Raw genomic sequence first — 16,184 nt, 5'->3', positions numbered from 1 at the left:
TCAATCTCCAGGTTCAGACATGTCAAGTACCACACTGTACTGTAAAGCAAATTGTCATCCAGCCTCACTCAATAAAGCCCCACCGATCTTTCAGCACTAAGTGAGCATCCTCCCTCCAGCTCTGCTGCGTGCTGTCTAGGCCCTGCAACTGATGAGCAGATTATCAAGTAAACTAATGTGTCACTATTCACTTATCCTCATCAATCCCAAGAAAATCCTGCACACAGCGCCTGGTAAGACTATCCCACTCTGGAGTCCTTGAGGCCCTTGAGGAGGGGGGGAGGGGGGGGCTTGCTAATGCAGTGAGAGCAGGCCTGTGGATTCCTCCTGGCCCCTTCTCTCAATCCTCTTAATCTCCACATAAGCGTCCTATTGCTCAGTTTGGATGTTTCCTTTGCCCATCTGTCCAGATCTCTTAAGTCACCAGTTAGGAAATGCGACTGCATTACACACAACACAGGAATTATTACTTCTTCTCCTATGCCTCAATCTTTGCATCTCTGCAGTGATTAAAACGGTGTACCACATGTCATAGCAGTAATCTCTGATTCTAACAAAAAAAAAAAAAAAAAAAAAACACTGTGCCAACCAGCAGGTCAAGACTGGATTCAAAAGTTTGGCAAATAAAGGAGTTGCGAATTCAATAGGAAGGGATCAAACAGGGATAGTTTCTAACTGGGATTAGCTGACAAAGGGAGTTGGTATGACTTTGGTACCAAAGTCATTGTATTTATCTTGCTCTTAATTGTATTATTACTTGTACTGTAATACTTGAAATGTATTTGCTTACGATTGTAAGTCTCGCTGGATAAGGGCGTCTGCTAAGAAATAAATAATAATAATAATAATAATAATAATAATATTATAAGAAAAGCAGGGCTTCATTGTAATGTATTGGCGCAAGTGCCTTTATTTCAGGGGGCCTCGGATACGATCTCTGGCAGGATTTCATATGAATCGTGCCAGTGAGATCAGTGCAGAGACGAGGCGAGCACAACGCAGCGAGGATGAACTGCTACTCTGAGAAACAAAAAACAGAAATCAGTATGCCTGCTGAGAGAGGCCAACTTTCCTTCTCAGCATTTCAGTACGGTTAGTAAACTTCTCAAGGTGCTGTGTGGTCGGAAAACAAAAAACAGCAAAAGGATTTATAACATGGTAGCTTTCTACAACTTAAAGACTACCCAATTGAACTGTATTAGTCATACTTAAATAAAAAACATGGGCGCAAGTATACATGTTAGACCTATGTGCAGCTCTGCAGTGTTGAGTGCGGTTCTCTCTTCTAGACCTGTGTGCAGCTCTGCAGTGTTGAGTGCGATTCTCTCTTCTAGACCTGTGTGTAACTCTGCAGTGTTGAGTGCGGTTCTCTCTTCTAGACCTGTGTGCAGCTCTGCAGTGTGGCAGAAGTTCAATGTGATCCATGTCAAAGTTCTTGCTCAGGAGCCCTTCAGTGGCCAGCCAGTGTATCAGCTTGTTTCCTATAGCTGTCGATTGGACTGCAATGAGACAGTTAAGGGTTTATTAAGTCAACGCACATGTCTTTAACCTTCATGGCGTCCTCCAGGTTGCCTTCGGCCAGCAGAGACTTGATAAGGCTGTTGTAGGCAGCGGAGTGGAGAGCCAGGCCTTTGCTCTCGGCGTCCGACAGGATCCTGTACGCCTCTGGAACGACCAAAAACAAACCCACACAATTAATACACAAGCGATTTGGACCTACCGCAACATGTATTATGTACAGTTCTCCCTTGAATCCGTATTATTTAACCCTTTGTGGTCCTATGTTGGACCAGGTCCATTCCTTTCCGGTCCGATGTCGGACCCTGTCTGACATCATCAAAAAACCATCAAGCACAGGTCTCTAGTCGTTTTTTCTCCGGAAAAAGCCGAGAAAACCTTTCAATGGACGAGTGAGACTGACTGAAGCCGAGAGAAGACAAAAAAAAAAAAAAAGGGGGAGGTGGATCTGAGCAATAACACGGTCATAAACAAACAAAATGGCTGCTTCTGCATCCAGTGCTCAAAGAATATCACGGACATTTGCAGAGCTTTTTGAGATGTTATAGTAATAAAATAATGAATTGGATAGCATTATTGAGGAGTTTGGTGATTAAACGAGTTATCAGGAGATGATTTATCAATATGCACTACTATGAAGAGGTATGTGAAAAATACAGTGAACAAGGAGTCGGGCGGGGCTGGAGATGCAGTACTGAGTGTCCTGTTGATATGCAGTGCCTTTTAAAAGTGTTTTACTGTGAAAATTACTTTTAAACAGCGCAAAAGGGCTAAAAGATAATACATCTGTTTTCCAGGGACGTATCCATGACACCAGGGTCAACACCACGCCTCTTCTTTGGGAGATGTCAAAGGGGTCTCTAATGCACAGATATTAGGACATGACCCTGGTTTAATGGTCAAAAACATGGCTCTGGTGTTTCACAACAGCCTCTTACCAGGTAGTGTCCGATAATCTGACATCCTACAGTGAAACAGCACACCTTCAATAACTTTACAGGTTTTTTGTTGTCAAAAAAAGCGCCAAGGAGAAATAAAAACTAAATCAGGTAAGCAGTGACCTCCGCTCATGTTCTTCTTGCAGAGGGCCATGATGCGGCGCTGGTAGTCGACGGGCGAGTCGGCAGGGAGGGAGGCCGGGGTGCTGGAGGCTTTGCCCTTCGTCTTCTCCATCTCTGCAGCCTCCTCAAACCACGCCTGCAGGGTCACACACAGAGAAGGGGAGTCATGTTGGTTTTACTTTTAAACAGAATTCTGTTTGCATGTGCTTCCTGCACTGTGTAACCCAAGTGTGTCCAGTAGCACTTGTGGGGGGAGCTGGTTTTCTGCTTTTAAAAACTCTAAAATCAGGGTTCCCCTGGGGCCCTTAACTGAATTGTGGAGGGGGCTTTGCCAAGGGTGTGGTAGACTTGTCTGAATGAAAAGTAAGCAGCCCTACCTCGGGCACCTCGAAGGGCACCTCCTGCCCGTTGCTCTTCAGAATGTCAGCCAGCAGCCTCAGGGTCCGCTCCCGTGGGATGATGTTCTCCTCCTGCATCTTCATCCAGGTGGCTTCAGCCTTCTTCCAGTCATTATTTTCCTCTGAATGAGGAGGAAACCAATGCAAATCAGTTCAAAGGGCTAAAGCTACCTCTCCAAAATAGCCCTAATGCATGCGTTATAAAAGCACCACGTTACTGTCGCCGACTGCAGCAGTCCGCAGTATATTTTGTGAACACTGTCACTGAACGCATAGTTGGAAGACATTAGATCAAATTTTAAGCTACCAAACTGATCAATTTAAATTATAAAATTACAACATCTGGCCCCTAGGTGGCACTGCATGCTATTCAGCTGTCATGTTACATCGTTTAAAAGGAATTCCCCCGCTTACTGCAGAGTCTGATGAGATAGTAGTACATCTCGTCCCGATCGCACTCAAACAGCTTCCGAGTCATCTCCACCATGTTCTCCAGAGTCTCCACCTGCAGAAACAACAAGGTGACACGCCGCACTCTCACAGGCCTCTCCACTGGACAGCCTTCACTGCTCTGCACACGTCCCTACAGAACACCGCACAGACCAGAGCGATCCTGCTGTCAAACAGTGCATGGGAGTCTACAGTCTCTCCCTGGAGTCTGTGAGATGTAATGGGCTAGTCAAACTACGTTCTGCAAAATATGGACTGTTTATACTGTAAACTAGCTGGACTTTATCATTCTTAACTATTCACACAAAGGGGTGTTGCAATGCCTATGCAAGGGCTCTGTACTATTTACACGTCCTCTTACTAGCTCATGGCACTGCTGGGTGGTATGGGGCTCCTACCTGGTTGGCAGCGATGCACTTCTCAGAAAACCACTGCAGCCGCCCAGGACGAGACCTCAGCCCCGGAGTCTGCAGAGATACACAGGAGAGACACGGAGAAGGGTTACTGACAGAAGGGCTGTGCCAGCAAGACAGACTATAGGGGTTTCTGACAGGCAGCAATGAAGACTACAGAGCAGGGGTACTCTATTATGAAGGTCCAAAATTCTTGGTTCCAGCAAGGTCAAGGTCCGGAGCACATTTCCACTCCCATCCACATACCGACAAACAAACAGAGCTACACAAATATAGTATGGTTTGAAAGTTCTTCACTAGGTTTAAAGGAGTTTTTAGGGAATCAAAACTCGGTCTCATTTTTACTAGTCTGCCTTCTTTACTGATTTGTTACTGCATGAGTTCTTTCCCTGCCATAACCATTGAATCGTATCACTACTCTATTCTTATGTGTTTGTGTTATCAGAGCCAAACATTGTGTTTCACCATTACAAAAACAAAGCTAATTGTAGCAAACAAAACTGAAGCCCAAGAAGAAAAAAACTGAACTGAAAAATCACTGTGCTTTCTCTTTCAAGTGAATTAAAAATAAAAACACCTTACAAATAATAAACAGTAAATTTTACATTCAGTACATTTATAAATTGGCTAATACTCGCAGTAAGTGGGAGAAGTGGCAGGTTCTCAATGGCCTCGAGTTACAGGTGAGCTCAGCTAGAGCAATACAGACAGTCAGAACAGAACGCTGATCTTAATATAAATAATGCTCGTCTTGGAGAACGAACATCCCCACACAAAATGTGATCTGCAGATACTTATTTGAGATGTTATAGTAATAAAATAATGACTTGGATCGCATTATTGAGGAGTTTGGTGATAAAACGAGTGATCAGGAGATGATTGATCGGTATGTACGACTATTATTATTATTATTATTTATTTCTTACATAGGTGAAAGCTATAGCGAACGAAAGGGTGGGGCGGGGCTGGAGATGCCTAGTGAGTGCTTTGTTGATATGCAGGGCCTTTTAAACCCGTTTGACTGTGGAAAAAAATACTTTTAAACAGCGTGTCTAAAATTAACTGCGCGTGTGAAAATAAATTGGACCTGACGTGCCTGACGCGCGATTAATAAATGGACCGCAAAGGGTTAAAATGAGCCTTAAACAAAAAAAAGTTACACAAACAATCTAGGCTGGTGCTGGTCTATGGCCCCATTATGAAGAGATTTTGAAGTTTGGCCCCCATTTTTTTTAAAGAAAGGAATACAAAAATCATTTAGTTATATAGCCAGAAACAATTCAGAACAATAACCAAACTGGTCTTGTGACCTGTAGTCAAGTGCTTTACAATACTGCTCTTCAATTTCCAGAAAATAATGTGACTTTCATTCTAGACATTGCTTGAGTGATGAGCAGAGTCTGTATAAACCCCCTCTTATCCACCCCATGCTGTACTAGTCTCTGATCAGCAGGTGTGGGGTGTTCATGCCTGCTGCAGAGAGGCTCCATCCTCACTCCACCCGACCCCAGTGACCTGGATGAGGAGACAGCCTGCAGGGGGCAGCTCAGAGGAGACAGGCAGGTTAATTCTGTTCCAGTTAAACACAGCTGGATTAAACTGTTAGTAAAAGATGAAGCCATGTCCATGAAACTAAGAGAATCACTGAGAATTAGAGCACTGGATTAAACAACACATCTATATTTTGTGGTTCATAACTCTGTGTACAACAGAGATCGATAGAATGCTGTGTGAATGATTTGCTACACAATTCGGATCATGCTCTCCAGAGAAACCAGGTGCTGACGACATGGCGAGGGTCATTGGTTTTGCTGCAATCCACACAAACCCAAGCAGCTGTTTCTTCACTTGTTTCACTCAGAATGGTAAATCGGCCCAATCAACACCAATGGCCCTCACCTGATTTCTGTGGAGAGCTGGATCCGAATACTCATATAAATGTATTTGTGCAGCACTACTTGCTACCAATGAGGGAATTCTTGTAGGGAGTTGGCATTATGCAATTAAGCTCTGCAATTGCAAATGCATGGGAAGGACCAACAGCCATTAAGACCTGCATGTGGAAAAGCAGGCTCTTTAAGCATATTTATGGGCAGTAAAGCATCCCGTTGTGAGGACCACATTACATACCCTCCCACGAAGCCTCTGCAGCCCCAGCGTGAGTGCAGAAACCACATTACATACCCTCTCACGACGTCTCTGCAGCCCCAGGGTGAGAGTAGAAACCACATTATATACCCTCCCACAAAGCCTCTGCAGCCCCCGGGTGACAGCAGAAACCACATCACATACCTGCCCACGAAGCCTCTGCAGCCCCAGGGTGAGAGTAGAAACCACATTACATACCCTCCCACGAAGCCTCGCAGCCCCAGCGTTGAGGGCTTTTAAAAACATGCATCATATTTCATCTTCACTGAAGGGCAAAAGCTGTTCTTAGTTAGCTGGCCAGCATTTCATTCTCTATTTTAACAAAAATAAATAAATAAAAATAAATAAATAAATAAATAAATAAATAAAAGCAGGGGCACCAGCACACCGTCAACGAGAGAACCGATCCCGCTGTAATCAGAGCAGCAGGGGCACCAGCACACCGTCAACGAAAGAACCGATCCCGCTGTAATCAGAGCAGCAGGGGCACCAGCACACCGTCAACGAGAGAACCGATCCCGCTGTAATCAGAGCAGCAGGGGCACCAGCACACCGTCAACGAGAGAACCGATCCCGCTGTAATCAGAGCAGCAGGGGCACCAGCACACCGTCAACGAGAGAACCGATCCCGCTGTAATCAGAGCAGCAGGGGCACCAGCACACCGTCAACGAGAGAACCGATCCCGCTGTAATCAGAGCAGCAGGGGCACCAGCACACCGTCAACGAGAGAACCGATCCCGCTGTAATCAGAGCAGCAGGGGCACCAGCACACCGTCAACGAGAGAACCGATCCCGCTGTAATCAGAGCAGCAGAGGCACCAGCACACCGTCAACGAGAGAAACGATCCCGCTGTAATCAGAGCAGCAGGGGCACCAGCACACCGTCAACGAGAGAACCGATCCCGCTGTAATCAGAGCAGCAGGGGCACCAGCACACCGTCAACGAGAGAACCGATCCCGCTGTAATCAGAGCAGCAGGGGCACCAGCACACCGTCAACGAAAGAACCGATCCCGCTGTAATCAGAGCAGCAGGGGCACCAGCACACCGTCAACGAGAGAACCGATCCTGCTGTAATCAGAGCAGCAGGGGCACCAGCACACCGTCAACGAAAGAACCGATCCCGCTGTAATCAGAGCAGCAGGGGCACCAGCACACCGTCAATGAGAGAACCGATCCTACCACTGCACTTAAACAGCACACAGACTGAACAGGATGCCAAGCTGGACATTCCCAGGAATGCATACGAAACAAAAAAAAAAAAAAAACAGGGCTTGGGAGATCTGAGGTGGTGACTGCATTGCAAGAGCAGCCTTAAAATGCTAAGTTTAAACTCATATGATCGCTTTAGTCAATCATTACAACTGCAGAATGTATCAAATTAGAATCTGAAAAATAAAAATCGATGATCACTGCCACAGTTATTATTCATTGTACAAATTCACCATTTTAGTGTTTTTTTAAGCCAAAACAGTCTCCATCCGGAAAACAAAAGCCTACATGACCACAATATGGGATATTAGGTTGGAGTTCAATAGCAACTTTAAAAAGGTTTGTCTGGAGTGTTTATTTAACACTGCAAATATGAAGGCAGTATCTCAAAATGGATATAAAATACAGCAGAAACTGTGGTTTCACTTTTAGTTTTAATACAAGATACAGAGCAGATCCTGGTTAGCGTTGGTATGCAACATCTAGACAGACAGAGAGAGAGAAAGTTCCCTACAAAAGCAATAGCAGAATTGACATTATCAAATTAAATTGTAGGGCCATTTTGATTTAATCAATAAGTGCTGCAATACACAATCAAATGCTGCCTGGCTAACTACACAACATCTTTTGACCTCCCAGTATGGGTCAAACATGATGCAAGTTTTAAAAACCCTCGACGCTTTCACTGAACGAGAGTGCTTTCCAAATTAAAGTTGTTTTTTTCAATCAAACAATTAACAGTTTGAGTGGGTTTCAAGCCCACAGAAAGCCACTTACATTTTGAAGTATTAAAGAATACATGAAAATGTATGTGGGTCTCCTGGCATCCTCTTGTGTGTGCTGTCGATCTAACCCGTGGCTACAGGAGGCTGCTGTCCAGCAATCACAGCGGTCCAGTGGCGCATCTTGGTAAACCTTTTTTTTTTTTTTTTTTTTTTTTTGGAGTGTGCAGTACTGAATGTCATGTAATCAGCAGCAATTACAGATGACAAGCCAAAATGAACAGCACACTAACAAACGTTTTTTGTGGCATTGCGCAGGACAATGTGCACGTATAACGGGCCGTTACAGATTCTGTCCTGTCAGAGATGAGGTTAAAAGCTCTATAACCATAAATGCAGATGAGCCCAGCTCTTTTGCATTGCGGTTATGACGCAAAACAGAAGCAGTGCTAAATACTGTCAAAACCTAAATCTCTTTAAGGGACGGCAGCAGTGTCTAGATCTGCTGGCAATGAACCGAAACCCCTATCTTGTATGGTGACTTCTACAAACTGAAAGCCTGACTTCGGGCCTCAACTCCTTTTCAGTTTTTATATACTGATGTCAATTCGCAAGCAAGAGCATTTAGGAACACAGCTTAAAAACTGCAAGAACCCCCCCCCCCCACGGTATATGCAAAACCCTGTCCTTGAGAGGAGGCCACGACAGCTTATCTTGTAAACTAGGCACACTAAGCCAGATCCAGAGAATTATTAGAGTCCAGCGCACATTAAAAGCAGTAAATCACTTTGTTACATTTCGAATGTAACACTACCATTTCTTATCTGCAGGAGCAAGTCGTGTCATTTGATGATTTTTCTAATAAGGCTCTGTATAATAACAAAAGCAATCTGGAAAGAGCATGGCTGTAATCCTCAGCCCTAAAACTTTCATTGTGTTCCCCCGCAGATTAACTTCATCCAAAGCTACCCAAGTTCAGGAAAGCTGATGACTGTGTAATGTGCAGTCATGAGCCTACACCCTGGCATGCCCTCTGTGCACAACATGCTGCAGATCTATTGCTTTGCTTTCCAAAAGATCAGGGGGTGGTCTAGCCAGTCCTAAAGCAGAATCAGGTTACTTGCACAAAGCCAGTTTAAAGCAAAAGAGAAAAACCACAAAAATAATTTCTAATTGTTCTATTGAAAGATATCATATTAAAGCAGTTTCAGTTTTATAATAAAAACAACTAATTAGTACATACCATGCATAAAATGAGAAATAACACGCAAAAACTAATTCCATACTTTAACAAAAGTATTTGGGCACCCTTACATTAGTATTTGTGTGCCCACCCTTTGCTTCATTTACAGTTTGCAGTCTGTATTTTGAAACCAGTTTCTGGCATCTTCCCGGAGATATTTTTGCACATTCTTCAACACATACAGCTTTGAGTTTTTCAATCGACTTTGGTTTCCTTTTTGCAACAGCAGCCTTCAAGTCATTCCACAACATCTTGGTGGGATTCAAGTCTGGAGACTGAGATGGCCAATCCATAACTAATCGTCCTTTTTTTTTTTACTGAGACTTTCTGCTATTCTTCAGGTAGTTTCTCTGTTTCGTTTAGTTGTATCGCTGCCATTTTGAGATCATCGCTGTACTCTTTAGTTTCAACCATTCTTGTTGCTTTTGTTAAAATCACAAAATTCCAATTTATTGATTTATTCTATAATTATCATCAGGTGTTAGTTTTCAATCATGATAATTGTCAATGAACGGGTTTCATGAATATGTTAACTGCCCAAATACTTGAAGAATGAAATTAATTTTTGCATGTTATTTTTGAGAATGAAATAAATTTTTGCATGTTATTTTTCATTTTAAGCATGTTATGTAATAATGTGTTGTTTTATTATAAAGCTGAATCTCTACTTTGATTTACATCTTTCAATTATCGTTGACAGATGAAATGGTAGCCATACCAGTCCACAAATGATAGACAAAGAGAAGGAGATGTGACACCTTCTACAAGGTATCACATCTCCTTCTCTTTGTCTAATACAACAATTAGAAAAAAAAAAAAAAAAAAAATTATTATATAAATATATATTTTAAACTGCTCAAATACTTTTGTCTGTGAATGTATATGGATTATTTGTAACCATATGCAAAATGCCAATACGTAATAAAATTACTACACGTGTGTAACAGAGAACACGTGTAAAACATGTGTGAGCATTGAGCATGCAGATCCTGCTTTGAATAAGGGAACTGAAGGCTAATGTCTAAACTTGAATTGAATATTGACATGAATATTTGACAAATGGCGTAAAGAAGGTTAAACAAGTACAGTGAGCATACTTGAGAGGAGAACTCTGCAAGGCATGCTGTTATCAATTTGGAATTGGGAACTGATTTTAAAAAGAAACCCAACCCTGAATACAGCTGAAAACGTACGTGGGCTCGTAATAAAATACATACCGCGGGCTCGTAATCAAATATATTACCGCGGGCTCGTAATCAAATATATTACCGCGGGCTCGTAATCAAATATATTACCGCGGGCTCGTGATAAAATACATACCGCGGGCTCGTAATCAAATATATTACCGCGGGCTCGTAATAAAATACATACCGCGGGCTCGTAATAAAATACATACCGCGGGGTCGTAATCAAATATATTACCGCGGGCTCGTAATCAAATATATTACCGCGGGCTCGTGATAAAATACATACCGCGGGCTCGTAATCAAATATATTACCGCGGGCTCGTAATCAAATATATTACCGCAGGCTCGTGATAAAATACATACCGCGGGCTCGTAATAAAATACATACCGCGGGCTCGTAATCAAATACATTACCGCGGGCTCGTAATAAAATACATACCGCGGGCTCGTAATAAAATACATACCGCGGGCTCGTAATCAAATATATTACAGCGGGCTCGTAATAAAATACATACCGCGGGCTCGTAATCAAATATATTACCGCGGGCTCGTAATAAAATACATACCGCGGGCTCGTAATCAAATATATTACAGCGGGCTCGTAATAAAATACATACCGCGGGCTCGTAATCAAATATATTACCGCGGGCTCGTAATCAAATATATTACCGCAGGCTCGTGATAAAATACATACCGCGGGCTCGTAATAAAATACATACCGCGGGCTCGTAATCAAATACATTACCGCGGGCTCGTAATAAAATACATACCGCGGGCTCGTAATAAAATACATACCGCGGGCTCGTAATCAAATATATTACAGCGGGCTCGTAATAAAATACATACCGCGGGCTCGTAATCAAATATATTACCGCGGGCTCGTAATAAAATACATACCGCGGGCTCGTAATCAAATATATTACAGCGGGCTCGTAATAAAATACATACCGCGGGCTCGTAATCAAATATATTACCGCGGGCTCGTAATCAAATATATTACCGCAGGCTCGTGATAAAATACATACCGCGGGCTCGTAATAAAATACATACCGCGGGCTCGTAATCAAATACATTACCGCGGGCTCGTAATAAAATACATACCGCGGGCTCGTAATAAAATACATACCGCGGGCTCGTAATCAAATATATTACAGCGGGCTCGTAATAAAATACATACCGCGGGCTCGTAATCAAATATATTACCGCGGGCTCGTAATAAAATACATACCGCGGGCTCGTAATCAAATATATTACAGCGGGCTCGTAATAAAATACATACCGCGGGCTCGTAATCAAATATATTACCGCGGGCTCGTAATCAAATATATTACCGCGGGCTCGTAATCAAATATATTACAGCGGGCTCGTAATAAAATACATACCGCGGGCTCGTAATAAATACAAGCCATGGCGATCACCAGGCCCATTAAAATCTGTCAATGAAAGTCGCTCAATAATGGATTGATTGTTGCACCTCTACCGAACCCACACAACAAAACCAACTCAGGCTACTATGTGGATGTTCTAGTTTCATTCCCCACCCTAACGTATACACTTCAGATGCAGAATTATATATCTCTTTAACAAGCACAATGGAAATAGATTAGTGTGTGTAAAGTGAGGTCAGTTTAATAATTGTAGTTAATTACCAAGCAACAAAGTCCTGTTTGAGCGCTGGGCACACAGGGAGAAAAAGCCTTTAAAACAGAAACAGAACAGAATGAGAGACAGGAGGGAATTCAGATTAGCAATTAGGCAGAATTGAAGTGTAATTAAAACGAGACAAACTTATTGTAGTACCCATGTTATTTCTTACGTTAATTGGCTTTAGGATGAAATGTAACATTTTAATTGGGCGGAGAGTTTCAAATACTGCATATAGTAATTGATAGAAGGACAAGGGAATAGAGACGGACATACTGTAAAGAAACACAGATGAATAGATATGGCCATTGCACAGCGGTTTGAGCCTTTCCAGGTTTGAATATGACCTTGACTAACCATAGTGTAGAGGTAACATGCACAGGTGCATCAGCAAAACCTGGAACAGATCAAACTGCTATACAAACAAACTATAAATTGTATGCCATTTTCTATAGTGATTTCCCCTCAGTTCAATCAGGATGTAGCAACTTCCTAGTGAGCGAGAACAACACTAAACCAGATTAGCCAGTTTTGGGCTTTGCATGCTTGTCAGTTTTCTCTTTTAAGAAACACCCTGACACACACACACACGTATTATAATACCGTCAGTAGCCTTTATTAGAAGCTTCAGCACACTGTGCCTGCAGTGTATCTGCTTGAGAGATCACACCACTCCTTTAGTTTAAAATTAGATTTATAAACCCAAAACTTATGAGGAGGAGGTTAGGATTGAAATAAGAAATCGGAAGTGTGATCCCGTCTGAGATACACCACCAAGTAGTTAGCCTAAGCCCTGTATCGGTACGGGAGAAGCAGACCATCCCCTTGAATATCCGCTGAGAGAGAGAGAAGAGGCTGTGCAGTGGCATTAAGAGACTGATTAGTTGTAGCTGAAGTTCGATAGATCACTGGTCGGCCATTTCATTGTTCCGGGAGGAGGTGGATAAAATACTTGAGTTGAGCAACCAAAAAGAAAGAGCAGCAGCTAAATCCGGGAGATCTGCTGATGCCAGGGGATAAGAGCCTGGAAAAACCTGATCCCAGCAGCAGGAAAAGGCCCGCAAATAGAGGGGGGGGGGGGAGCATGTCGACCGCCATCTGGCTCTCTTCATTACTGTGCGATTCCCTCTCCAAGCCTCCTTGAAAGGGTTCTATTAACCTTACTGCAGAAAAGTGCCAGGACTCATTCCAGTACTTTAGCACTTTTAAGCTTTCCTTTTTCATTACATTTCGGTTTTAATACGACATGCAATTTGGGGTTTAAGTTCTGCCAGCTGTTAACATCTGGACCTCCTTCAGCAGTAAATAAAATAAGAGATAGCACGTGGGGGCGGAATACAGGGAAGGAGGTGGTAAATTTACAGAGAGAGAAGAGATGGAATTACATTCACATATGGCAGATTACATTCACATATGTTCTATGTGCATTTGTTTCAATACAGGTACAAGAGTTATAGTCTATAGACCATTTAGAAAATAAATAAAACTAGACCTGTAAGATTCTGATACACTCAGTAAGTTGTGCTGAAGGATGTCCTCTGAATGTTTTATTGCAATTGGAAACATAAAACTCTGCAAGTACTGCTGGCACGGATATACATCCACAGGATCCACAGGGGGCTTAACACTAGAACCTCCGGGTTTGTGCTACTACCTAGAACCGCATGCAGCAGTCCTTTTGACAGGTACATTTTAAACGGCTTCGATATGAAAATCAAACAAACTATCAGATACAACTCAAGTTTTATTTATAAAAATCATATCTAACATTTGCATAGCGGAAACACCGTATTTAAATGAAAAAAATAAACATAAAAGGCTTTATTTTCAAAATTAGCGCATATAACGCATGCCGTAAAAAAATGAACTAATAAAATAAATAATTTCAGAAGAAGATATTGTGTAAACTGCTGTATGTACGTATACAATTGTAAAAATGAAGTAATTATTTACAAAAATAACACAAAAAAAGAAAATAACGTGAATGCGCATTCAGGGAAACATACACAGATGTAACGCTTATCAACTTGTCGTGTGCATTTACCACATACTGCTCTCACACTGGGCAGATACAAGAAGTTTTATTTACTGCATCTAGTTACCTGGCATTGTTTTCTGTTGCGTGTGTCACTTGATGGCTGCGCACTGTATCCAGGTGCGTTTCCCTGCCACTTTGCAGTTTTCTGATCGAAATGTTTCTGCCTGAGCTCCGTGGCTAGCATCATAAGAGATCTCTCCTATTGATATTTTCCCCGGTGCACTCCTTGTACAAAACAAAGGAATTGATGGCTGCCATGTCCAGTACATTGTAAAATACAACAACTGGACACCGGTGACTGCTTTCACAGAGTACTAAATTTTGCGCAGATGGTGGAAACTCTCTTCTTGCTTTGTTTACTGTTCCAACCAGGCTGTTTTTTTTTTTTTTCTTCAACTGTTTTGTTAAAGTGAAATAAAAAAAATGTAATTGATAACATTCATCCCTTTTCCTACAGTTACATCAGCCCAAGTACCACATTGTCACCCAGTTTCTGACCAGCTGGGCGAGTTTCATCTTTGCACAGGTAAGGGTAGGGTCAGCTGCCAGCCAAAACTTGATCCATTTGACAGGTTTTTTTATATGTATTGTGTCCAGCGACACCGTGCTTTTGTCGGAAACAGCTGCTTGTCCATGTAATGTTTTTCGTTTCGCTTGAAGCAGGCAATGCTGTTTTCAATGAAGTCGTTCTGAATTTCTGATGCCAAAGATATCTGTAGTTGCTCTCAAAATCAAAACGCAAAAATCACAAGACTTCTCGAAAAATTATTGTAATAGTTATATTATAAGACAGCAGACTATATATGCTAACGTAGACAGCCAGACGGCAGTTCTCCAAGGAACTGATAGGATCACAATAGATATTTGGATAACACATATCTAGACTTCAAGAGTGATATTCTATTCAAATACATACTGCTGTAAACTCAGTGGAGGTAGAGAACAAACTGGCTTGTATATACATATAAAAATAGCGTACTGTAGGTTATATTAACAATAAAAGCATGTTTTGTAATAAGCCGTCAAAATGACTACTTTTAGCGGTTCTAGGTAGAAGTGCTTATAACTTCATTTTTGCGATTCTGACTTTCAAACACATCAGTATATTTAATACATGTATTTAGGAAAAGTCAAGAACACACAACCACGGATCTTTAAACACACGCAGTGTCATTTAAATTTTAAAAGTGTAAACCGTCAAAATGACTGCCGTGGTGGTTCTAGTGTTAATAAATGAAGAAAAACAACAAGATACACATCTACCGTAAAAATCGTTGTATAGGTCGCACTAGCATAAAAGTCGCTCCCCCCTGTGAGACTTCAATTTTAGGAAAACATCTTTTTTGTGCTTAAAATACTTTTTTTTTTACAATTGATTTTGTTCTACACGCTCAACACCGATAAATAAAGACAGATACACAGGTTTAGTTTCGAAATAACCCTTTTGACATTTTATTCCATTAAGAATTTTAGTGTTGTTTTTCGTTTTTCGCTAAACTGCTAAAGACTATTTGGTTTTTCAAAATTTCTAAACAATTGGTTCTAGTAAATTAAAATTTAATGTAAACATACATCAAAATAGATATACTACTACTACAGTACTGTAAATTCCAGTAGTAACAGTGTAAACCACTGACAAATGGTACATGAATGGATTTAAAAAGTGATAATTAGCAGAGCGTAAAACCAAGTTATACATCCCACATCACATCTGTAGTAACCGATTTCATTTTAGCTTATCAAGTACCCAAACACTTCAAGAACATATCTTCTTTGCTTTGCTGAACATTTCTTTCCAAAACCGTACTTAGACAATAGTCCAGCTGCATTGGCTTTTACAAATTTGTTGAATTCATTCAAATTTAAAAGAGAAAGTATTAAGCAGTGCTGCTTGCATCAATTAAAAAAGCAAAAAAACAATAAACTAAAACTGTGCACCATTTAATAACCAGTAAACAAAACATCTTCGTGTTGCATATGGTGCAGACAAATTGCATTACATTTCCAGCTCTACAAATACATGAATTTTGCTTTGTTAATCAAAACCATAACCATACACACTTAGTGTTCTGCGTTTCTGCCTTATACCAAATTCTACCGAAAAAATACAAGATTATTAAAATGCCGTTTTATTTTGACTCCGACATTGT

The 16,184-nt window shown here is 41.6% G+C and overlaps 1 protein-coding gene across 1 annotated transcript in view; it reads right to left on the bottom strand.

The window, feature by feature from the left end:
• The window catches only part of lrpprc (leucine-rich pentatricopeptide repeat containing), a 77,921-nt gene that overhangs the window by 18,933 nt on the left and 42,804 nt on the right, over positions 1 to 16,184 (bottom strand). Inside the window, exons 26-30 of the mRNA XM_059024720.1 lie at positions 3,826 to 3,894; positions 3,392 to 3,482; positions 2,957 to 3,099; positions 2,580 to 2,715; positions 1,539 to 1,665 (exon numbers count right to left, since the gene is read on the bottom strand). Of these exons, the coding sequence (XP_058880703.1) occupies positions 1,539 to 1,665; positions 2,580 to 2,715; positions 2,957 to 3,099; positions 3,392 to 3,482; positions 3,826 to 3,894 (566 nt within the window). The remainder of the gene's footprint in view (positions 1 to 1,538; positions 1,666 to 2,579; positions 2,716 to 2,956; positions 3,100 to 3,391; positions 3,483 to 3,825; positions 3,895 to 16,184) is intronic.

Source organism: Acipenser ruthenus, chromosome 5, assembly GCF_902713425.1.
Source record: "Acipenser ruthenus chromosome 5, fAciRut3.2 maternal haplotype, whole genome shotgun sequence".
Taxonomy (NCBI): Eukaryota; Metazoa; Chordata; class Actinopteri; order Acipenseriformes; family Acipenseridae; genus Acipenser; species Acipenser ruthenus.
This window is presented reverse-complemented; position numbering and strand designations above follow the sequence as displayed.